The sequence below is a fragment of the Serinus canaria genome, chromosome 4 (assembly GCF_022539315.1).
Source record: "Serinus canaria isolate serCan28SL12 chromosome 4, serCan2020, whole genome shotgun sequence".
In the NCBI taxonomy this organism is placed as follows: domain Eukaryota; kingdom Metazoa; phylum Chordata; class Aves; order Passeriformes; family Fringillidae; genus Serinus; species Serinus canaria.
In genome coordinates, this window is record NC_066317.1 from 39,930,678 (window position 1) to 39,954,558 (window position 23,881).

Below are 23,881 nucleotides of genomic sequence, written 5' to 3' on the forward strand. Positions count from 1 at the left end.
GGTTGGATTCACTACTCTTTTCAGTTTAATCCATGAATCCTTTGTTCACAGTAGGAGTGGGCTGTGTGAGCAGTTCCTGCAAAGTACTGTGAACATGCAATGGAAAGAAGGGCCACTGTCAGTGTGGTCAACAGACAAGATAGTTATTTGCACCTTTCCCAGAATAGCACCAGGAGTTATTCCATTCAGTTTTCCATTTCTTCTAGCCCTGGGAGGCAAAGCCTTGTGATTTCTGTAGGTGACCTGTCCTGCAGTAAAAAGATTTTGCTAGTGGAAAAATTGTTGGCTGTATATTCTTTCTCTACTTAAGTTATCTTGCTAATTTCATAAATTTCCTCTTTGGCAAGGATCTCTTTGTCCACTTGAAAAAGCCCTGAACAATAGAGTTCCACCCAAATTGTAATTGCAAATAGGATATCTTAGCCTATGCAGCTCCCCCATCTGAATGCACAATTTGTCTAATTGTGCATGGAATTTGGTCTTGTATCTGCACTTACCTGCATTTTGATTATTCTAATTGGAATATGCTTTGGTCATTCAGATTTAGACTGTACATTTTATTCTGTGAAGTTTTACCTACAGTTAGATCTGTGTATTTTTTGACACCCCATCAAACAAAAAAGAACAATTGTGTTCTGTCACTGATCAATCTATTTCCATTGGCACTTCTTTCACTTGTCTATTAGAAGACATGGTTAATGTATGTGTGGTAGATCCTAGCTAATTTTTATGTAAGCTAAAGCATAGCAAAAGAAAAGAAACTAAAGGGTGGTTACATTCAAGAAAATAAGAAATTAAGGTGTATGTACTTTGCAGTAGATCTTGCAATAGATTCTAGGTACTGCTTTCTTTAAGCTCTGCAATGAGGTAGAAATTGCTTAGATAAAATTCCTAAGCGTGCTCCTTGATTTTTAAGTATCATGCTTGCACTTGTCCTTGATCAGAATAAAGTGCTTGCTTTTGGGAAGAATTTGATTTGAACAGTTAAAGAATAAAGAAGTTGATTTTTTTTTGTTGTTGTTTGTTTTTTGCTTTTTTTAAAATCTGAATGTTTTTCTGTTTGAAGCTGGGGATGTAGGACCTAGAATTGCAGAATTATTAAGTATTATTAATGCTGATTGTTGCTGAGTCTTCTTATCTGCTGAGAATTATGACCATTTCAGCTGGTCTTTATTGGATTGTTATTTCTGCTATGTAGAAATAAAATAAATTCTTTTGGTTATTTTCTGGTTAACTTTTTCACTTGGAAGTAGTAAATGCACCTTAACTCTGGATAAGACTGCATTAGTATGGGAATGAAAAAAAAGTCCTATCAAGATTTTGTGTAATAGCAGGTTAGGAAAAAACCCAAACAAACCAACCCAACAGCTCTTACTGAACAATTAATAGAGGCTGGAACTGGACTTAGTGACTGTTTTTTGCAAACTGCAAGGCCAAGGCTGTGAATTCACAAGGAGAAATGTCTGGTTTTAATGTGATTGACAGATCAGCAACATGATGCTGCTTGATGCAAGTTGTAAAGCACTAGAATTTCCTCATGCTGCTCATCCAAATTTGTTCAGAAAGTCCAGGGAGCTGTATGGATATTGTACAGGGCTCACCGTTTCTTAGCAGATGGAGAGACAGCTTAAATGCTACGTACAGGCAAAGTCAGCAGAAAGGTGACATTGTGCACATACACTACAGATGGAATTTGTGCTGCTGAGTGATGTGAGCATGCATATAATAAACCTGAAAACACAGCAAATTTTCTAATAGTGTTTTCTATTTAAGAGAATTTGTAGTTTTAACAAGAATTTGAATTTTGTACAAATTGCCTACTGCTATGGAGTTTACTGTGCTAGAACTGCTGACATTTTAAGCTATAGACAGAGAACTAAAAACTGTGGTACTTCTAGCTTGGAAGCCTTTAATTATTTTCTGTATTGTTGTCCTGGTTTTCAACTGGGATAGAGTCAATTTTCTTCCTAGCAGCTGATATGGTGCTGTATTATAGATTTAGGTTGAGAATAATGTTGATAACACTGGTGTTCTAGTTGTTCCTAAGCAGTGTTATGCTATGTCAAGGACTTTAGCTTCTCATACTGCCCTCCCAGCGAGGAAGCTGAGGGGGTGGGCAACACATGAAGCTGGGCAGTGACATAGCCAGGACAGCAGACCCCAGCTGGCCAAAGGGATATTCCATGCCATATAGTGTCATGTTCAGTATGTAAATTAGGTGATACTGCTCGGGAACTGGCTGGGCATCAGCCAGCAGGTGTTGAGCATGTGCATTGTGCATCACTTGTTTGATGTATTTTAATTCTATTATTATCATTATTATTAATTTCCCTGTCTTTTCTGTTCTATTAAACTCTCTTTGTCTCAAGTTGTAGAATGGTTTGGATTGGAAGAGACCTTAAAGGTCATCTAGTTGCAAACCCCTGCTGTGGGAAGGGACACCTTTCATTAGACCAGATTGCTCCATGCCCCATCCAACCTGGCCTTGAATGGTTCCAGGGATGGGACATCCACGACTTGTCTGGGAAACCTGTTCCAGTGCCTCACCACCCTCACTGGGAAGAATTTCTTCCTAATATCTAATCTAAGCCTCCTCTCAGTTTGGGGGCATTGCCCCTTTTCCTGTCACTACAGGCTCTTGTAAATGGTCTCTCTTCACCTTTCTTTTCAGCTCCCTTCAGGTACCTGAAGGCTGCAATTAGGTCACCCCAAAGTCAGGATTTTTACCTTTTTTTCCTATTCTCTCCCTCATCTCACTGTGGGAGGGTGAGGGAGTGAGTGAAAATCTGTGTGATGTTCAGCTGTCTCCTGGATTGAGTCATAGTTGAATTGCCACAGTTCAAACACAAAAAATTTGTCTTCTTAAGGTAGGGAATGCAGATCTTCTTGATCTGCTTTGCTTTCTGTTAATGTTTTGAAGACAGTAATAAATGTAAATTGGCATTCACATTTCCTTCTGTATCTCATAATTAATCCGGTTAGTTTTGGATGATAAATATAGTGGAACAGAGGCTGTAATTAGAGAGAGGTATCTTTCCTGTTGTGATGCCTCTTGGAGTTCTCCATCATTTCTTGCCACTAAGTTTATACTGCAGCATGATGGCAAAGGGCATTTTGTCCACTGTGTGGCAGCTTGTAAAGTTTTAAATACCTCTAATACTGTCTAGGGAGGAGGTGCCACCTGAGCCAATTTGTCTTGGTTTTCCTATGTAACAGATAATCCACTAGCACAGCAGAAAGGAGTCATCCATGCCCAGGAGGACAGAGGTCTTGTTTTTTCAGAGTGAAGTTCATGTGTTTTGTGACTAGGTGCACATTGGACACACAAATTTCTCTACTTCTTTCACTGATGAACTTCAATCTGTGATTAACCAGGATGTCTGAGGGGATGAAAATAGGCTGAGGCCCTTCAGAATGAGGAAGGGTGTTACAGTCTTTTCTTTTGCTCCTGCTGTCTGTCTGGCTTATCTTAGCCATCTCAAAAATCCACTTAGTAATAAACAGCTCAAGGTAAATAGCCAGCAGAGGCCAGAAATGAAGAAAAGTGCTGGGAGACTTTGAGTGAGTTGGTCTAGTGGAAGGTGTCCCTGTCCATGGCATGGGGTTGGAACCAGATGATCTTTAAGCCTCTTCCAACCCAAACCATTTTATGATTCTTAGATAAGAGGAGAGGCCACTTCCAAGGTGGCTGGTTGGAGACAGGGCATTGGGAGAAAGGAACCTTGTAGTGTTAGGTCTGTTCCCCATTTCTTTATTCTATCCCCTGGCTCTCCATAACAGCAGCTGTTTTTCCTGTGCATGCCACACACATCTACAGAGTGAAATAAGGGCAGAGACACTTCTAGCCTTGGGCAGAACTTGTCTGGAGTGACAGAGAGCAATGCAAGCTGTGGGCAAGACAGTTCCCAACTTTTTCATCTTATATGTGTCACTGAGGTGTACTTTGAGGTTCAGTTGGGATTTCAAAGGAAATTGTCACTTTTCAGTGAGAAAATTTGTGGCATTTTGAATAATTTAGATAGGAAACCATTTAATTTCTAGTATTGGCTTGGTGTGTAGAAATGGAATGTGATAGTTTCCTGTGTCTAGCATTAGCAAGTTTATGAATTTGAGATATGGAGAAAAAGTCAGACCTGGATTTATTTTTAGAAGCCGCTGCTCTTTTCCCATATGCACAGGATCAGGAGCACATTTATAACAGGATTAGCTGAGTGCATCCTGCAAGGGTGAAGAGGTTAGTATTCAGCCATTCATGTTTCATAGCACCTTTTATTCCTTCATTCCTTCATACCTTGTTAAAAAGTATTTGCTTGGTTACTTTAACTAGAATATAAGCAAGCTGAATACTGACAATACCATTTTATGTAGTCAAGGATGGACTGTGAGCTGAGTGGTGTATAATGATGGAAGGTGGTTTATAATGATGGAAATGGTCATGTTGGTGTGTGGGTGCAGTGTTGTCTGTGGTGGCAGTGTGCTTTTCAGGGGCTGAAATTATCTGATCCCAGGAATTTAGCTTCCCTCTGGTAGCATGATATGTTTATTGAACGCTAGAAGCAGCTATTCTTCTGGATGAAATGCTCAGTTTAACTTGTGGGTTAAAAGTGAGAAAACTTGTGGGTTGAGATAAAGACAGTTTAATGGGTAAAGCAAAAGCTGCATACATCTTTTGCAAAGCAAAAGACCAAAACAAGTAATTAATTCCATGGGCAGGCAAGTGTTCAGCCATCTCCAGGAAAGCAGGACCCCCTCACATGTAATAGTGACTTGGGAGGACAAAGCCATCACTCCAAACATCCCTTCCTCCTCCTTCCTCTGTCTTTACATATTGAGCATGATGCCACATGGCCTGGGATATCCCTTTGGTCAGCTGGAGTCACCTGTCCTGGCTGTCTCTTTGCAACTCCTTGCGTACCCCCAGCAGTGGGGTGATTCAAGAAGCAGAAAAGGGCCTTGATGCTGTCCAAGTGCTGCTCAGCAATAACAAAACCATCTCTACATTATCAACCTGTGTTCAGCACAAATAAAAAATATTGCCCCATACCAGCCATTGGGAAGAAAATAACCCCAGAAAAAATCAGCAGAGTAGGCATGTGGGATTGGGAGGCAGTTAGTCCTTGTGTCTTGAACCCCCTGACAAGCAGTGGTTTTTGACCAAACCCCAGCAAGAAGAGGTCAAATGACACTGGTTTTATTTTTATTAGTAGTAGTATTTTAATTTTTTTTCCCCATATCTTTTGGTTTTGAGTGTTCTCTGTCTTTAACCTACAACTAGGGCACCTTTGACCCCAAAGACAGAGGAAGAATTGGTTTCTGCAAACATGAATATGTCATATTGCAGGCTGCTTCTGACCAGTTGTCTGCTATGCAGCATCTGTTGGTATATGCTGGAGTGTTTTTATGTGTTTATGTGCCCAGACTTCCAGCACAAGTTATGACTTAGCAAAATGAGTGCTTGGGGTCTGCAGGCTGCTACCAGTGCTGATTCAGAACCTATGGTTAAGAGCTCAATGCTCTTGGAAAGTGTTGTGGGGAAATCACTGCTGAAGTGATCAGTATGGTAAACTGTTTGGGGATTGAAGTTTGTATCATACGTGTTTTGATAATATTCCTTTTGTTTTCTGTTATTACAGACAGGGTAAGGAGAGAAAATAACTCTTAATTTTCTTTGCCCAGGTGAATACCGTGGCATGTATAGGGTATATAACTTCAATTTTTTTGTGATTGCAGTATGTATTATGATAAGATAGTAAAAAAAAAAGGGCGAAGTCACCACAAACTGATTAAGAGCAGACTGATGCAAAGGGATTTTTAAACTTTAGATTTGACTTGGTTATTATAGATTCAAGTTATCTGGCAACTTAATGCCTCCCACAGGTCTTGTTTTTCTTTTATAATTCCATTTGCCCGAAACCAGAAATGCCAAGAGCTGGTTACCACAGTCAGCCTCTGGAAAGGTGTGTCAGGGGGATTAGTATGAAGCTGTAGAGATTTGTTGCGATGGGAAGAGCTGTGTATGAAAGTGCTGAGAGCAAATTTGTCATGAAAAACCAAGGCCTGAGCATGTTATTAAATTCAGCCCATAGCTAGCACCAGGTCTAAAGCTCACCATTTGTTTTCATGCTTCAGTGTGGGAAGTTGGGTTTCCTGTTAATGATTGAGTATAACCTTGATACCATAATAAGCATTAAGACATCCTAGTGCTGATGTGGTCATACCACAATTTGTAAGCCATTCATAAGTTCTTTGCCTCTGTTACTAATATGGCTTTTTCCTTAGAGAGGTAACTGTGGCATGCATAAATGAGAGGTTTTATGCACCATAAACATTAGTTGAAATTATTTATAAAGCTTGCTGATTTATCTTGATGAAATAGTGGCTGTGGAAATTTTGTGTTTGGCTTTGTCTGTTGTTTCTAGTTTTTGTTGTGCTTTCTGAGATTTTATGTGATTTTCTTTTTGTTGCTTTGTTTGGTTTTTTTTTCAGTAGATACTTTTTTCTAGTATATTTGTTATACTAGCTTGTAAAGGTCTAAAGTTTTGTTTCTTTTATGTCTTAGAAAACCTGTATAGATCAAGCAGTTTTTACTTTGCTGCATTGTCAAGAAGTTTACAGCTCTGAGGTCATACAGGTGAAGAGATGCAGCCTGCTTGGGGCTCTGGTGGTTCTCAGAGGCGGTTTAATGAAAATGCATGGTGAATGTTGAAAATACTGATGACACTTATTTAGAGTTGCACGTGCACTTCTGCTCACAACTGTACTGACTGAGACTTAAACAGAGCTCTGCAAGGCTGTCTCTTGAAAAACTAAATAAAGAAATACCAAGGCTGAAGGAAACACTTTGTTATCCATCTATCCCTTAAGTAATTTCCTGTGGAGGAATTGTTGATTTTTTACATGGTTTGTTGTTTGGTGTGGTTTTTTTTGTTTGTTTGTTTGGTGGTTTTTTGTTTTTTTGTTTTTTTTGGTTGGTTGGCTGGTGTTGTATTTGGGGTGCATGGGGTTTTTTTTAGGGGGGAGGGTGTATGTGTGTGTAAATTTGCTTCCTGCCCTAATTTCAAAGCAAACTGACTTATATTTGTCAAAGATGCTTTGTGTCAGGTTCATGCATCCAACCACAAATACCAGGTTTTAATACTCCTGAGTCTTTATAATACAGACAGTTACCAGATGGTCCTTGACAAAAATATGGATATGTAGAGTAGATTTTTGGGGAAAAAAGATTTCCATGAGGTTGCTGTACTGGAAAACCTGGAATTCCAGGTGATAGTCTGGTCTTATGAAATGGCCATAGGTCCTGCATTTCTGAGAAATAAGATATTGTTGTTAAAAAGGTGTTGATATGGGCTCAGCGCTGTTTACTTATAGTATGGGAAGGAAATGATGGTACCTCTATTACCCTGGTAATGTTTTAAGTGCTTCTCTTCAGGAATACTGCAGCAAATCTGGTGTTCTGCTTTCCTTTATAAAGTCCTGGATGAACTGTAGGCTCACAGCAGTAAGGGGTGAAATCTTAACAGTGCTGACACTCAGTGGGATATGGAGGCAGTAAATGCAAAGAGCCACCTCTGAGCAGGGATAGTTAACAGTAGGTGTCAGTTTGTTCCCAAAGAAAAGGCCAGCTTGGAACAGACCTGGTAAAAAGGAATTCACTTTGGCAGGTCCTATCTATTGATTTGTACTCTGCTGCTTAATCTTCCAATGCTTTGAGGTGCAACTGAAGGAAATCCCTTTGCTTTCTGGCACTATATAAAAGTATTGGATAGTGTTAAAAATTCAGAGAAGGCTCTCCATAGCATTACAGAAAAGAAATTTGGGCAAGGTTAAGGCTGGCTTTGTAGCTCATGGGGGAGAGAAGATGGGTATGATCTGTAAGAATGTTGTGTAGAGCATATGTTCTTTCTGCTGTTTTAAAAAAGTCACCTGCATCTTGACAGATGACTATTGTCACTATGACTTCAGTCTTAGTTGTTCAAGAAGACACAAATGAATTAAGTTGCCACTTGCCATTATTCGAATATTGTCTAAAGGACATTAATTGAGCCTGGTTTACAGAGCCTGTATCAAGCCTGTTTTGGAACTGTTTTCTAGAATGCCACATTTATCTTAGTTCACTGCACACAGTTGTGCTCAGAATTTATGGCTAATTGACTGGGCTTTTAAAGCTCAGCCTAAAAATATCTGCACACAGTTTTTTTTCAGTTTTCTGTGATTACTAAGGGACTGTTTGTTTGGAAAATACAACCACACAATGCTAGTAATACATGTTCAGAATTAGACAGGAAAAGAAATAATGTCTATGTTCTATTTGGGTTATTTAATAGTGCTTAATAGCTTTATTGACACTGGAGAGATGGAGCAGCACTCTGCTTTGTGTACATGTATATGGATTCCACTTAAATTTCTGCTTTTCTTGTTGGTCTCTGCAAAATGAAGAGTGCCACATTCTCACAGAATTGAAGATCTAGGTTTTATATCAAGCCTTAAGAATATGCCTGATCAGGACATCTTAGCTCTTGCTCCAAGGTAGCAAACAGACTTGGCTTGGTAGCTGAGCAGTGGTGTTAATACTTCTCTGATTGCTCACTGCTCTCTTTTTAAATGTGTATCAGTGAAGGGGAAGCCTGGGTTAAAAGGGCGGCTGTTTACTGGCCAGACCTTTAGTTGACACACAGTATTTCCCTGCAAGCTCATCAATGGTAATATTGAGACAAATAGAACTGTAATGCTTCCTGTATACATGCGAAGGAGGATATAAACCAGTATGTTTTGTCTTGTCTGATTTATCACTGTCATATTGATTTATTCAGTAGCTGTTCAGCTTCTCCCCAAGCTTCCTCTCCTGCTTTCTGTCTTCCTTTTATTTCTCTTGCCCAACAGTGATGGATACTGCAGGATTTGTTGACAGAACTGGTTGGCACTGACAGGCAAGGCTTGTTTAGAGTTGAATTTCCTGAAGACTTTGTTTCTCTGTTTTCATAAATATCTTCCCTTTTGCTTTTTAGATCACATGTAGATACAGTTTGGCTAGGAAAACCTGTTCTAGAGAGTCATATCTTCTTAGGTAATGGAGACAACTCCAAAAAAAATTAAGATATTCTTGAGCAGCCTGTAAACTGGAGAGTAGGCAACTCTGCTCCCCCCTTGCATTCCTGTAGGCAGGAACACATTAGACAAATTAGAAGGGTAAGAACCAAATATTTGCCTAAGTGCTTGTTTATTCTGTTCCATTTTCCATTTGTGTTCTCCTGACTGTGTGGCAGAAAAATCCTGGCATAGGTCCAGCTCAGCAAAGCTGTATGTGTTGGCTCTTGACTGGGAATAAATTTTTGCAGTAGGGAGACAGTTCTCTTGCGTGGGTGATACCATAGGTACAGTTAATGCTCCAGTGTGTTTGCAGTCCTAAGCAGACTGGCATTCCTCAGGGGACTTGTAAATCGATATTGAAGACAAAGAAGGCTAATCTCAGTTCATGAGATGAATTTTTCTGTGCATTATGGCTCAGTTTTATGCTTTTCACATGCTATGAAAGTGTATCTTGATCTAATCACTATGCAAGATGTCCTAGAAATAAGGTGTCCAAAATAGATGGGGTTTGTTCACAGGCCAAAAAGCAGTCACCATTTGCCTTTAGTTCTAACTCTGTATCGTGGCTGTTAATACACAGGAATCATTTCTAGTAAAAGTTCTTGTACTTGGCTCTGGTGAGGCTGTATCTTGAGTCCTGGGTTTAGTTTTGAGTCCTTCACTGCAAGAGAGGCATGGAAGTGCTGGAGCATGTCCAGGGGAGGGCAACAAAGCTGGAGAAGGGTATAGAGGATCAGCCTTATGAGGAGTGGCCAAGGGAGCTGGGGGTGTTTAGTCTGGAGAAGAGGAGGCTCTCATTGCTTTCTGCTGAGAGAGCTGCCAGAAAGTAGGTTGTAGCCAAGTGGGGGTCTTTGTCCTTTCCCAGGTAATGAGCAACAGGATAAGAGGAAATGGCCTCAAGCTGTGCCAGGGAAGGTTTACATTATTAGGAAAAAATTCTTCACTGAAAAGATGGTGAAGCATTGAAATAGGCTGTCCAGGGAAGTGATAAAATTACTGTCCTGGGAAGTGTTAAAAATCCATGTAGATGTGACACTATTAATGATGGACTTGATGATCTAGAAGGGCTTTTTCACCCTTAATTATTCTGTGTTCCCTGTGAGTCATCCTGTTTGCCAGCATTTTGTGTACACTTCTGGCTGTGTTTCTAAGTGGCTGACTTTGGGTGTACCAACCTGTCTGGAAGACTTTACTTCTACAGTAAGAGGTGGCTGTAGGTAAATGACCCAGACTTTCTGTCACTAATCTGCCTAGGACTTGTCTGGGTTTGGATAAATAATGAGTGCCTTTAAGGGAGAGCATGACAGGGGATGTTTGATGTGGGGTAGAGGAGGCTTCAGGATATGTCTGGAGTATGAAAGAAGAGTAGAAATGCACTGAGGAAAATAGCAATGCATTCAGCTGCCACTGAGAATAGATCCTGCCAGAGCAAGATAAACAGCTTTGAGATCAGTCAGCTGCACCACCTGGACTGGTTGATAATTAAGATTACACGCCATCTTCATAAACCACTACTCCTCAGAAAAGAGTATTTATATCCAAGATGTTCCAAGGGACTTGTTTTGAAATCTGATATACCTATAACAATTGAAACACCTTTCATGATCCATCTTTGCAAACAAAGAATTTGATTTGTGATTGAGTTGAAGGCGTTAGTCAAATCAAACCCAAATGTCATCTTTACATTTGTTTTTCTGAAAATAAATTTTTAAACTAATTTTAGTCTCCTTAAGACAAGTTATTGTATTACTAGAACAAAATCAGAGTTATTGTTACTACAACATATTTTCATCCTCTTGAGCTGACTAGCAAAAATTAGTTATTATATAATCCTGCCTGTCACTATTGGCCGTATAGTGGTGTGTGACTGAACACATTTGGCTTGACTGTATGGAGTCTTGGTCACTTTTTCTACAAACAGAGGCAATGGGCTTAGAGAGCTCTGTGAGGAGCAGTCAGTTGACTAGGACAGAAACCTAACCTAGCCAGGTTGGCAGCCTCCAGCTCTAGGAAGAAAGCAGATGTTATGGAAATTAGGAGCAGCTACTGGTATGAGACATGACAGATACAAGCCTTTGTAGCACCTTAGAGCCTTCTACTGATAACCAGTCTTGGGTGCCTTTGTAGATTACTGTGGTGCCTCTCAGGTGACACTGTCTGTCTGTCTGGAACCAATGGCTTGGTCATCTTGTTGTTAAAATGGATTGGAGCACATCAGGCATGTGGCCATAAAAGAGCTGCTAGGATACCTTGTCTCTGCTTCTACAGCTGTTTTTGTATAAAGAAAAGGTACAGCTGTGACCTGCACTAAGGAGTTCAGTCAAACATGTTCTGAAAAGTCCAGAAAACCACTGGCACCTGCAAGGAGATAAACTAGATAGTATTGGGCACAGAATCAAGGTGAGGGAGATTTGCTCCTGGTTTCTTTCAGAGCTGTCATCCAAAAACTTGTTTGTGAGGAGTCTGCAAAAAACACAGTGTGCATCATGGGCTTACTCACCCAGCAGCATGTTGCTGTGCATGTTCAGCACAGCACCCACCCAGTGTTCATGCTGCAGTATTTTATCAATTAGTGACTGATGATCATTTTATCAATTAGTGACTGATGACTTTTGATACAAATGTATGTAAGTTCTCTCCTCTTTGCTTTTCTCTCTCTAGGCAGGAAGATCCACCGAGACCTTTTTTGTTGCACTCATGCTTGAGGAGCTCTGATGAAGAAGTAAGATTTCTGCAAAAATGTTCTCAAGTTCTGGTGTATTGTCTCCTACCCTCAAAGGATGTCCAGTCTGTCAGCTTGCGCATAGTCCTTGCAGAAATACTTGCAACAAAAGGTAGTTCAAAGATAAGAGATGATTAACCATTTGTACATGTACAATAGTAGCAATTACAAAGTTTATCATGTATAAGTCTTTATTTTTTATCATGTATGAGTCTTGCTTTTGCATTCTGAAGTTTAATTTATGTGATAGCCAGTTAGACACTATATTCACAAAATTAAGCATATAGTTACTTAACTCTCATGATCTGATGCCAGGCTGTTTATCACATTTCAGGATGAAACACAATTTGTCCTTTCTCATTATGTTTTTTCATATAGTAAATCTTTTGCAGCTTTCCTTGGCACTATTTATAGTGATTATATGAATATTTCTGGCCTTTTATATTACATTCAGATGAATAAACACATCCTTAAATCTGTGGATCCTATAACTGAATCATTATATTTTAGTTAATTCATTATTTTACTCTTTGATTTATGCAGTGTGTTTTTTAAATTGAGGGATTTGTGTTTTGCTTTTATCAGCTACACTTTATAAATACGGCTGTATTTTTTATGTCTCTGTCAAATTCAGAAATTATGAAGTCCCAAGTATATTATGCAATTCAGTTTACTTTCATTTATACTGGCTATAATGTCATAGCCTTCAGAACACACAGCATAAAGAATGAAAACACTTGGAATTTTCCAAATAGAGCTCAGCTTTGTCAATGTACATCAATTTCTGTAATAGAATAACCAGTTTTATCAAGAAAGTATATGCAATCTCAAATGTACTGTGTGGTCCAGAAGACTGGTTTTGGATTTTTTGATGTCTATAAACTTGGATATTTATTTCTGCTTTTATCTGCAGTTTTCATTTGCAAGACAGCAGTTATTCTTCAACATAAGGATTTTGTTTTAAAATATTTTTTCTCTCCAGTACTGAAACCAGTGGTGGAACTGCTGAGCGATCCAGATTACATTAACCGAATGCTACTCAGCCAGCTGGAGTACAGAGAACAGATGAATGAGCATCAGAAGAAAGACTACACATATGCTCCTTCTTATGAGGAGTTCATCAAGCTCATTAACAGCAGCTCTGATGTTGAGTTCCTGAAACAACTGAGGTATTTAACATTTCACTGTAGCTCATTCAAAACTAAACATGCTTCTTTTCCAGCCCATTACTAAGATTTGAATGAATTGTGATTTTTCTTTTTAAATTTAATTTTAGTTTTCTTTTTGTTTGGTGAAGCAGGGATAGTAAGGATGATAAGCTACAGCATTTGGTAGATCTCTAATGTAATCAGCATTTTAGCTCAGTGGCAGAAAATGCATAAAAATTCTGCTTAGTAGTATACTGGAAATGATTGTACTGTTGAAAGGGATAAATGCTTGAAATGTATGAAAGGCATACTGTACTCTTCTTTGCAACTTGCATCTGTGGAGTTAGATGAAATGTGTTGAATTTCCATTAGTGTGGATGGTTCTCTCCTCATTATCTTTCTGAATTATGACTGGCCGTGGTGGTCTGGTGACTGTGAACTATAGTGATCTTAGGGACACTGAGCATTCAGCTGTGGTGTGGAAAGAAGGGGTTTGAGTTCCATCACATTATACCACTGGATGAGAGGTTTCCCTGGACTGTTGCAGGGAGATGTTTCCCAATTGCATTCTTCTTAACTGTGTTAATGAACTCTACAGAGCTCGTTAAAAACAGAACAATCACTGGGCTCCTCTCCTACATATCACGAGTTTGTTTGATGCTTGTTTGCCTGTTTTCTAATGCAAATAGCACCTGCTCACTTTCATACTAATTCCACTCCCTGTCTCATCTTTCTCCTTGTATCTCTCCCCTTAATATGAGATATTGCCCCCATCTCAAGCCTGCTTGCCCAAGAACCAGTTGTTTATGCTTGCCTTATCTTTGCAGCTGTTTCTCCTCTGATTTCTGATTTATGTGAAAGGATAAGGAATAACTGACTGGGAAGTGGGGAAGAGAGAAGGTTCTGCTGTTATAGAACCTCCCTAGATGTCCTTGAGTTGGTTTTGTTGAGCAGAGCAAAGCTTTGGAGGACCCCTGATACCACGTCTGGATTGTTTGTTCTAAGCTCTTACCACCAGTCAGAACTGGCAGTTTTTCCTCCTCCCAACTCCCCTCTGTTGCTGCTGCAGGCCAGCTTTTTCTCTTCTCAAATGGCTGCAGAGATATCTGAAATACACATGCATATTGATTATATTTGGTGCATTCAGTGCCATCCCTTGTGACCCTGAACTTCTGTTAGGTTTGGCCTGATCAGGCCAAGAGCTGGGTTATTGGGATGGAGTGTGCGAGCTGTGCAAATAACGTCATCCTTTCTCTGTTCTTCTCTTTGATTCTGAAACCACTTGCATTTCTGGGATAGGAAAATACATTTAGGTGATGGTGAAATGATTCTGTTGCTTGGCTACTTATTGTTCATCTGCTGTAAAATTTGCTCTTTACTCTAGGACAGTGTGCCTTTCCTGAGAGCAGAAATTAGTCTATATTAGACTCTGCCTAAAACCTAATTGATGTATTTATTAGCATAATCACACTAATGGATCTGTTTGTTTCAAAAGAAACCCAACTCTTATGTTGTTGTTGTTGTTGTTCAAGCACATTAATGCTCAGTGTGTTCTCTTTTTAGCTGATAGGTCACTTTAAATTGCGTTCTCTAATACCAGAGAGCAGATCTGCTTTATGAAACCATGTGGTTTTGGCTGCACCTAGGTTTTTCCTTTCTAGTCCATGAATTCCAACTGCCATCATCTTGAAATGTGTTCCTCTACACTCTACGAAATGTTGGTCAGCCTAACCTGTTCAGTATTTTAATAGAAAATGTCTGAGAAAATGGATCTTCTTTTAAAAGAGAAATAGTATTTGATTTTTGGAGGCAGTCTTCTTCCTTCCTCTGGGATAGTGGTTAAAGAGCATTTCCTGTGGGAGGAGGCATTCCCATTCTCTTTGTCCTCCAGCACTGTGGGAGCACCCAGAGGAAGATGGGCCAACCTGCAGTCATCTCAAATTTGTGTAGTCTATTTGGCAAAGCTTTCATGATTAACCAGTGCAAGCTTGCAGATTTGCCTTAACAAACCAAACAGTGGTCCCTATATGGGCTGAAAAACAACCAAAACCAGGTGGTACTTGGCTGTAATTCACAACAGTGAACCACAAGGCAAATCTATAGAGAAGGAGTTAAATAAGAAGAAACAAATAAGCTGTTGTGCACTTATCCCTGAGAAGCACAGTAAGAGTCTGCTGGAGTGATGGGAGTGGGGCAAATGCTTCCCCTTCTCTTAAAGGGGAAGCATTTGTTTTACTTAAACAGAGTTTTCCAGTTAGATGCTGGGTAATTATGCTCATCAAGAATTCCTGTTCTTGGTTTTATTTGCAAATGATTTTTCAGTGTCTGTTCTAAGCCCGTGCATGGTACTCAGGAGCTCTAAGCCTCCTCCTGTTACTTATAATGTTGCCACATAACATCTTAGTAAAGAACACATACAGGCAGTAGCAATTTCCACTGTAGGCTAAGCTTTGAGGGAAATTTATCCCAAGGCACTACAGTTGCTGGGAACTCATTATTTTGTGTTAAACATTCCTGTCATGCTTATCTTTGCAGACTGATTGTCATCTGTTTAATAAAACAAAGATAAAATACGTTGCTAAGTTCAAGAGGCTGTGGGACACTGATAAACATTTCCTCAGACTCCTGACTGACCGCAGCCAAGGAGGCAGGGACTCCTGGGTGCTCCTTGATGTATGCATGAGACAGTACAGGAGGGAGGGATGATAAGGCATCCATCCTTGATTTCATTGACAGAGTTTTGCTTGGCTTTCTTGTGGCTATAGCCAGATATTCGTGGTGGGGAAGGAAGGGAAAACCTCTGGCTGGTTCAGTGGAAACCTGTGGGTAAAAGAGGTGTGTTGCTCTCACCCAGGCGGTCAGAAAAGAGAGGAAGACTATGTGGGTCTCCTTGTAAGCAAGTGTAAAGCTCTCTGCTGTGCAAATAGCTCTCCCTGAAAGGATAACAGTGGTGCTAGGATTTTCTAAATCTTGTTTCTCTCCTAGCTTAGAAGCACTGCTTTAAGAAGAAATATTGTATTGATTTTCTGATTGCATTTATGGATTTTATTTTTGGATAGCCTTTGAATGATGCAGTAACTACTTGATAATAATTTTGGAGAACTTTAGGATTCATAGTTTGTTTGTATCTATAGTGGACCTCTAACATTTAGTCACTTAATCTCTTGGAACATAACTATTGTTTTTGTGGAAATATCCCTTTAATTTTTGTAGGGAAATCTGGGGAGCTGATATTTTCATAAAAAGGAATTTGCTGATTTCTGGAGAGCTATTTTGGGTTTGTTTTCCTATCATACCTTTACCATCTGAAACGTTGAATTTGCTGGGGGGAATGGGGTGAGAAAAACAAACCAACAAAGCTTTCACAGAAAGGGACCATTGTATGGTTATACACTAATGTCCTTCAAACTCACTCTTTCTAATGTTTCATTTCTTTGATGTTTGTCATAAAGAGAGGCAGACTTTTATTCCTGTATTACCAAGTTTACACAAAGTGTTGTCCCTGTCTTTCAAGAAAAGTTAAACAGTGAAATTTCACCTTCATTTCCCCTCAGACTGAAGTTAGCATGGATTAATTTTGGAATTCTGCTACAAATAAGGAAGAAAAGATTAGTTCTTTTACATCAGATGGGAAACATGTACCTACCTTCTCTGTCAGGAGAAGACTAATGATAAAAGACCTGCTGGGTTAAAAACATAGTTGAGAACAAAAAATAGTAAGGAAATAAGCTGGTGGATAGGTTTTACTCTGCTCTCAGGTTCAGCATTGTATTTATTCTGAAATTTATTGTTATAGCAGCACAAAGTCACATCACAGTTCATGGTAAGAAAGACCATTACTACAGTCTCTGTATCATCTTTTACCTAAGAAATGAGAGAAGTGCATGAATAGAACAGAGAATAGGGAAGAAGTAAGATGGATGTGAAGCCATGAAGGGTCCAGTTTATCAAGTGCAGTCACTTCCTCAAAGTTAAATTAATACATCCCATTTAAAATGTCCTTAGGTGTTTAATCACCAGCACCACAGAGTATCTGTCAGCTGGAATATCTGGAACCAGAGTTACAGGGAGAAAAGGGTCATGGTCTGGCAGTGTAGCAAGAGGTGTTTCTGTGGTGCAGTGTTGTACAGCACTCTCACTGAGTACTTGCAGCAAGGGCCCAGTGCTTGGAAGGAACAGACTAAATAACATCTTTGAGCATGTAACTCCAAGCATCTCCCATATTAAAATAATACAAAGAACTGGAAAAAAGAGATGCTGTGTTAAGTATTGGTAATAAAAATACATGAAACTGTGAAAGTAGACAAGTGGGAGGAAATCTGGAAGGAAAAAAATTGCAAGATAAGTGGGAACTATCTCCCATGTGCAGTTGGTTGTCTGTACTTTGTTTGATAAATTCATGATTTCACAGTTGGCCTACAACACCTGAGTGAGGTGAATGAGTGTCATTGCAGTGCAGTTACAGATCACTTAATCAATGCATCAAAACTCTAACTGAGCTGCCCTGAATTTGGGAAGTCTTTGTCCGAGTGAGGAATTAACTGTGAGACTTCCTATGCACCACACCACCACCCTTACCATGGGGCTGTTCTTCCTCTGACAGACTGGGCAAGAACTCTGATGGTGGGTGGAAAAAAATCTAAACACAGTAATGGCAAAAGGAAATAGTGCTACAAAAATTACAGGTTTTCAAACAGGTTGTCAGGTTTCAATGTGATAATTGAAGAATTTGCTGCAGAAAAAAAAAAATAATCTGGAAATGTAGTTGTGAGTGTATGCTCTTTGTATAAAACTGTGTATACAAAGAGCCAGAGACAGTCAAAATCCTAAAAGAGTTATAAGAGAAATGGGGGGAATTGAGTGATTTTGGTGAAAAAAGTTTACATTAAAGAAGGGAAATATGTTTTAAGGATCACATGTTGTTTCTTCGATGGAGAATAAGTCATCACTGAAACAGCAGCCTTTCCAGGAGGCTTCAGCTTTCATCTAAGAGTTGACTTGGTAGCTAGCAAATTCACTGGAATACTTGCTTTCTTACAAGTATTAATAGCTACCAAAGTGCATTGAAAGGAAATTGAGTGTTATGACCAGGACTTTGACATTTATGAAGGACTTAACTGACAGTAATTTTCTTTGCTGAGTGCATAGTATTTGTTAGTTACAAAATCACTTTTACTTAAAATTCAGTTTGCTAGCTGCATTAACTGTCTGCTATTGTTTAGTGTAGTTTAGGTGATAAAAATGTTTTAATTTTTCCTGGAGTGTAGTACTTTGTTTAACATATTTTAGTGTAATTTGTTTCTTCTGCAAATTTATATATGCTCCATTTTGACTGGATTAGATGGAAGAACCTTACAGACAGCTCTTTTATTTTAAACTGAACTACCATCCTGGTTTCCTATGAAAACTTATATTTAATGTTTAGAGTGTGACTTTATATTGTGTTTACTGAATATTTCCTGTCTGTGCAATTCCATCAGTTAAGAGAAGAGTGCAGTGTTACTGTTAGTTGAATGTCTCCTTTTTGTTTCAAGATGATCTGTTTTCCCTGCTCCATGTGCACACTGCTCCTTAGGTTGCAGGTACACTGTGAGATTAATCTGTTTCTAGATGAGGAGAAAGTAGAAGTATTTTGATTTTTATTAATTCTTAAGTGTACTGTATGAAGAACACATTGTAAAAAATTAATACCCTGTTTTTTTCTTTTCCTCCCTCTCTTCACCCTTATTCCCTACTGTTTTTAAAATTAGGTATCAAATTGTAGTGGAAATAGTTCAGGCAACCACAATCAGCAATATTCCCCAAGTGAAGAGACAGAAAGGTAAGACTCCATTTTTAAGTCACATCTGTTGTTTTCATTTTGAAAAGCTGTTTGAACTCGTGCCATACATATGCAATCAGTGTGTGGGGGGTTTTTAGACAGATTTTAGGAATGCTATGCCTTTAGTATTTTGGTTCTGTTTCATTTGTCTGAATCTTCCAGAAGCTCACATGGTATGATTATCCCCCAACCCCATCTTCATCTAAGCTGATGGATCATGAGAAAGGTCATATCTATGATACATTTATTTTCAGAACTTGCTGCAACTGGGAATTCTGACATTACAAATTCTAATGCTGAGAATCATATTTCCACTTTCTTTTTCATACAATCTGTTCTTCAGAATCTCAGTCTGTTCTCTTTTTGAAACACAGAAGAAGGAGTGATACAGCATAATTCGTCAATCAGTTATTTTGACTCTTCAATGTATTATGTTTTTGAGTTGCAGTAGAGTCCTCTTAATTTTCTGCAATGATTTGGCAATGGCTGCCTTTTAAAAAGCAATGCATATTACAGTTGTACTTATATTTATTACACATACTACTTTTATGGCTCTCAAAATACGTAAAAATTGAGGTATATCATCAGGAGATGATCTTAATGGTAAAATTACTGACTAAATCATTGCTTGGAGAAGTATACTTCAGTTGTATCAATGCATAATGAAAAGGCAACAGGTAGTAAAATTAATATCTTTATAAATAAATCTAAAAGATTTTATGTTCTCATGTAGTCTGTATCTCTCTCTTGGTTAAAAAACATTGTTTTCTAGTTCCTTATATCAGAATGGAAAACTTTAAAAAGTATATTTAAGTGTAATGAAAAATGCAGAAAGAGAAAATGAACATGCTGTGGGGAAATTTTAGGCAATCTGAAGAGTTTGAGGTCCATGCTCAAGTTTTGGAAAGTATAAGGTAGTCAACACCAATAATGCTTTTTTTTTTAACACTCTAAAATAGAGCTAAATGTGCATTCCAGTAAGCTATCCTGCTTGTATCAAACCAAGATAAAAGGAAAAGTAGGCATTATTTTTTATTCAAGTGTACATGATAGAAATAGATATTAATATTTTTCAGATAAAAGATAATTGAATGGAAAGTCTGTTTCATAAAATGAGAACAGGGAATTTTAACTCTGGGAACATTATGAAAAATCAAATCTTGCTAAGCCTGTATTTCCATTTGTGCTACCATTGGTCTTTTTGAGACAATAATTGATTTGGGGAATATTTTTATACAGTTTGTTTCTATAATGAATTATTTATTAATTAATTCTTCTCTATCTCACTTGACTTTATCTGTTTAAATATCTACTGTTCTATATCATGAATAGAAGATTTTTTGAAGCTACAATTTTCTGGTGCTGCTGAACAGATACAGAAATACAGAGCTGGTGGTATGTGGTGAAGTCGACTCTGCATTTTTATGGGCTCTTTCTACCTGTACTAAAAAAAAACTAACGAATTTCACTAGGTGGTGCATTGAAGTTGTTTATTATGATATGGACTTTTATTTTTGGTTTATTCCCATGGTAACCTTATATATAATTTAAGGGTTGATTACCACTGCTGGCACTTTCAGCTGTTAGGACTATTGGGGCTAACCCTTTTGTTTATTAAATAGCCAGTTGTTATGCACATTGTCTGAAAAAGGTGATGATGTGTTTTTGCTTGACACATATGAAACAATGTGCCCAACAGAGGCATGCCAATACAGTCTTTTTATAGTTCACACAAATTTAGGGCAGATTTTTAATTTCAGTTATTCCACTCAGGTTTTCATCTACCAAAATTTTTCAGGCTCTATGTATGTACAATAAACTCTTAAGAGGGCTGTCAAAACTGTAGAGGGGTAAAATCTAGTTCTGAAGAGTGTTTTGTGCCTAAAGGAGGTGGAGGCATTTTACCTAATGTGGTAATGAATCTAATATGTTCCTGAGTTTTAAAAACAAAAGGTTAGAGGATAAACTGTGGTACCCTTCTTAAAACAAACGAAACCCAACAGAAAACCCAGCACAGCTCACTGCTAGCATAAAGATTGTTGAAATCTTGCAGAACAGACTGCCATGTTACTTAGCATCACATTTTGATGCTTCTTTTTCTGGATGCTACAGCGTAAAACTACCCCTGGATTTAATGGTGAATAACTAAATGTAAGCTTTATGCAAAAACAAAGTGTGTCTGCATGATCTCATTCTGTCTTTCTCTTTTTAACCGTCTCCCCCAGCATGTGGTGCATACCTGCAGGGATGTGTGAGCGTGGCAGCTGGATGTATGTGACAGTTCCTTCTTTGCTGCTAAATGAGCTCTTGCCTTTGTGTCAAGGGCATCTCTTAGCTTTGACCCCAACCTGGCAAGAGATAGTCTTACTGATAGCTAATTCCTTTTTCCTGTGGCAAAGTTGGGTCCTGAAAATGTTACTGCTTCTTTAGAGCCTGGGTGTTCAACTAGAGAAGCTGAACTCTGGCCAGCATTCTGTTGAGCCTGACATCTGCTCTCAAAGTGTAAGAGTAGAGTATGCATAGATAGTATGTACATGGATATAGAATCAGAGAGTATGGGTTGGAAGGGACCTTTAAAAATCCTCTACTCTAACCCCTGTGCAATGAGCAGGTACATCTTCAACTAGACTGCCCAGAGTCCCATCCACCCGACCTTGAATGTTTCCTCTCTGGGCAGCCTGTTCCAGTGTTTTGTCACCCTCATTATAAAATACACTCCTTTTATATAATCCAAATTGTCCCTCTTTTGGTGTAAAACCATTGCCCCTTCGTCCTATTGCAACAGGCCCTGCTAAAAAGGTCTATCCCCATCTTTCTTACAGGCCTCATTTAAGTACTGAAGGGCTGCAGTTGGATGCCCCCAAAGCCTTCTCATCTCTGGGCTGAACAATCCCAGCTCTCTTTCTTCTTGGGAGATGTGTTCTATCTCTCTGATCATCTTCATGGCCCTCCTCTGGACCTGCTCCAGCAGGTCCATGTCTTTCCTGTGCTGTGGTCCCCAGAACTGGATGCAGTACTCAGCTGGGGTTCCACACAAGAGTGGTCTCAGCCTCCGTCATTTGGAAATATGGGAGCTCCCTGAGGCAGTGCTTTCAATAGAAGGAGGAATAAACAAAAACCTGAGGAGCAGTTAGTGGAGCAGAGGTGGCCAAAACTCTGCAGTAGTGAGTGCTTAGCCACTAGTTATACTTTTAGCAAAAGAGGTGTTGTAGAACCACGTGACTAGCAATAAGTATTCCTGAACAGGATTGTGGGCTTTCACTATTGGTTAAGGAGACATAATTAAGTCTCTAAAACTGACCAAAAGTATTTCTTTTTTCTGAAAAGATTAGGTGTCTATTATTAAAGGATGATTAGCCTGAGGACCAGATTTCAGACTGATGACTTCTCATAGGGCCTACAGTTACCTGACCTTTTAACTATTTTATTTGGTGATGTCAAAGTATGCATTTAATGTTGGTGCCCAGTAAGGTGGGAGAGGAAGGCTTGCTGCTCAGTAAGGACAAGGTTCTTTATACTTTTTAATTAGTGCTGGTGCCACCTATTGGCAAAATATTTAGCTGTTAGGACACTCTAATAAAATCAGAAAGTATTTTAAAGTACTTCTACACATGATTGTATTAAATCCTCTCTAGTTAAACAGTGGCATGTTATAGGATTTCTTCCTTTTCAGATTTCTATCACTTGAATCTTCTGGTATGTGAGCATAAAAGAACAAACAAAACCAGAAGCATCTGATTCATGTTAAGCAGTAAGTTTTGCATTTGGCTCCCTGAGAGAGTCAAAGGTCTAAAAGGCTGAGACACAAAGTAATGTGAGAGGTTTGCAGTGTGATGCCAGTTATGGGTAGATGACAGAATTTCTGTGGCTGGGAGAATTGCTTTTGGCTGTTGCTGAAGTTGAATAAGAAACACAACCCAGTGTTATTGTTTCTAGAGGGGTAGATAGTTTATTTTGGAGCAGTGCAGGTCGCTGTAAATAGAAGGTGTTTCCTTGCATTCTGGCACTGCACTTCCCTCTTTTACACTGGGAAATCACAGAATCTGGTGTGTACATGTATCTGCCTTACTTCACTTTCCCAACAGTGTCTCCCTGTGCATCTTCTTCCAAAATGGTCATATCACTCAAGCAATGACTGTAGGAGGCAGCTTGGTTTTGGTGGGAGTTTTGTTGTTGATTGTTTTGTTTTTTTTAAATTTATGTTTGGTTTTTCTTCCTGTTGGTATTTTCAGATGGTGTCCCTCTCTAGTCACATGTGCTATGGTTAAAAGAATCATATCCTTCTACACCTTTAACTATAAACAACTCTCCTCATCTTACCTTTGGATACAGATTAATTCTAAATACTCAACCAATTAAAATTAAGCTAAATTTTAAGTATTTCAGTTGTTTTTTGGTTTGTTTTTATTTATTTTACAAAATCTATCTTATCTGCTAAAGATTTTGAAGGACTCTAAATGCTTATCTGAAAATGCTTACTGCATTTTTGATCTATTAAAGCAGTTTGTAAGAGGACAAATACCTGGATTAAGCATAAATGACAGATAATATGCAAGTTTCTAGAAGCAAGAATCTTAAATTTTTGTAAAGAAAAGGTTTCAAAAACACCAATTGGAAAATAGCAACAAAAGTAAGTTGTTATAATAACTTGATATTTGCTGTAACATAAATAGGAAGCTGCTTAAATACACTGGTTCTAATTTTAACAGACACATTTTTGTTTCTTCTCATACTGATATTGCATTACAGGATCCTACCAGAATTTTAGCAAAGTTCTCTTTTACTAGCTGCTTTTTAAAACAAACCCAGAAAATGCATGTACCTTGTCTTAGGGCAACTCAGAGAAAGTCTCTCAACATTTTTTTTTTTTAAGGATTTTTCTGTAAAGGGATTTGTTTGATTTGCCTTTTAATTTTCTCTGCCCTCTACGTTTCACATGACTTTACAGCATGACTGGAACCCCCCCTGGATGACTGGATGGGACTGCTTTTCAGACACTGCAGTGTAATCGACCCCAGGGCATCCCTGTTGAGAAAACTGCTCGTTTTCAAGCAGGGATTGTGAGACAGATCAAATAAGCAGCCATTTCTGTGTGGAGAGATC

General features: G+C 38.7%; 1 protein-coding gene across 1 annotated transcript in view; it reads left to right on the plus strand.

Annotated features, from left to right (window-relative positions):
- The window catches only part of SNX25 (sorting nexin 25), an 81,289-nt gene that overhangs the window by 20,568 nt on the left and 36,840 nt on the right, over nt 1-23,881 (plus strand). The window contains exons 4-6 of the mRNA XM_050973807.1: nt 11,749-11,921; nt 12,792-12,978; nt 18,708-18,778. Of these exons, the coding sequence (XP_050829764.1) occupies nt 11,749-11,921; nt 12,792-12,978; nt 18,708-18,778 (431 nt within the window). The remainder of the gene's footprint in view (nt 1-11,748; nt 11,922-12,791; nt 12,979-18,707; nt 18,779-23,881) is intronic.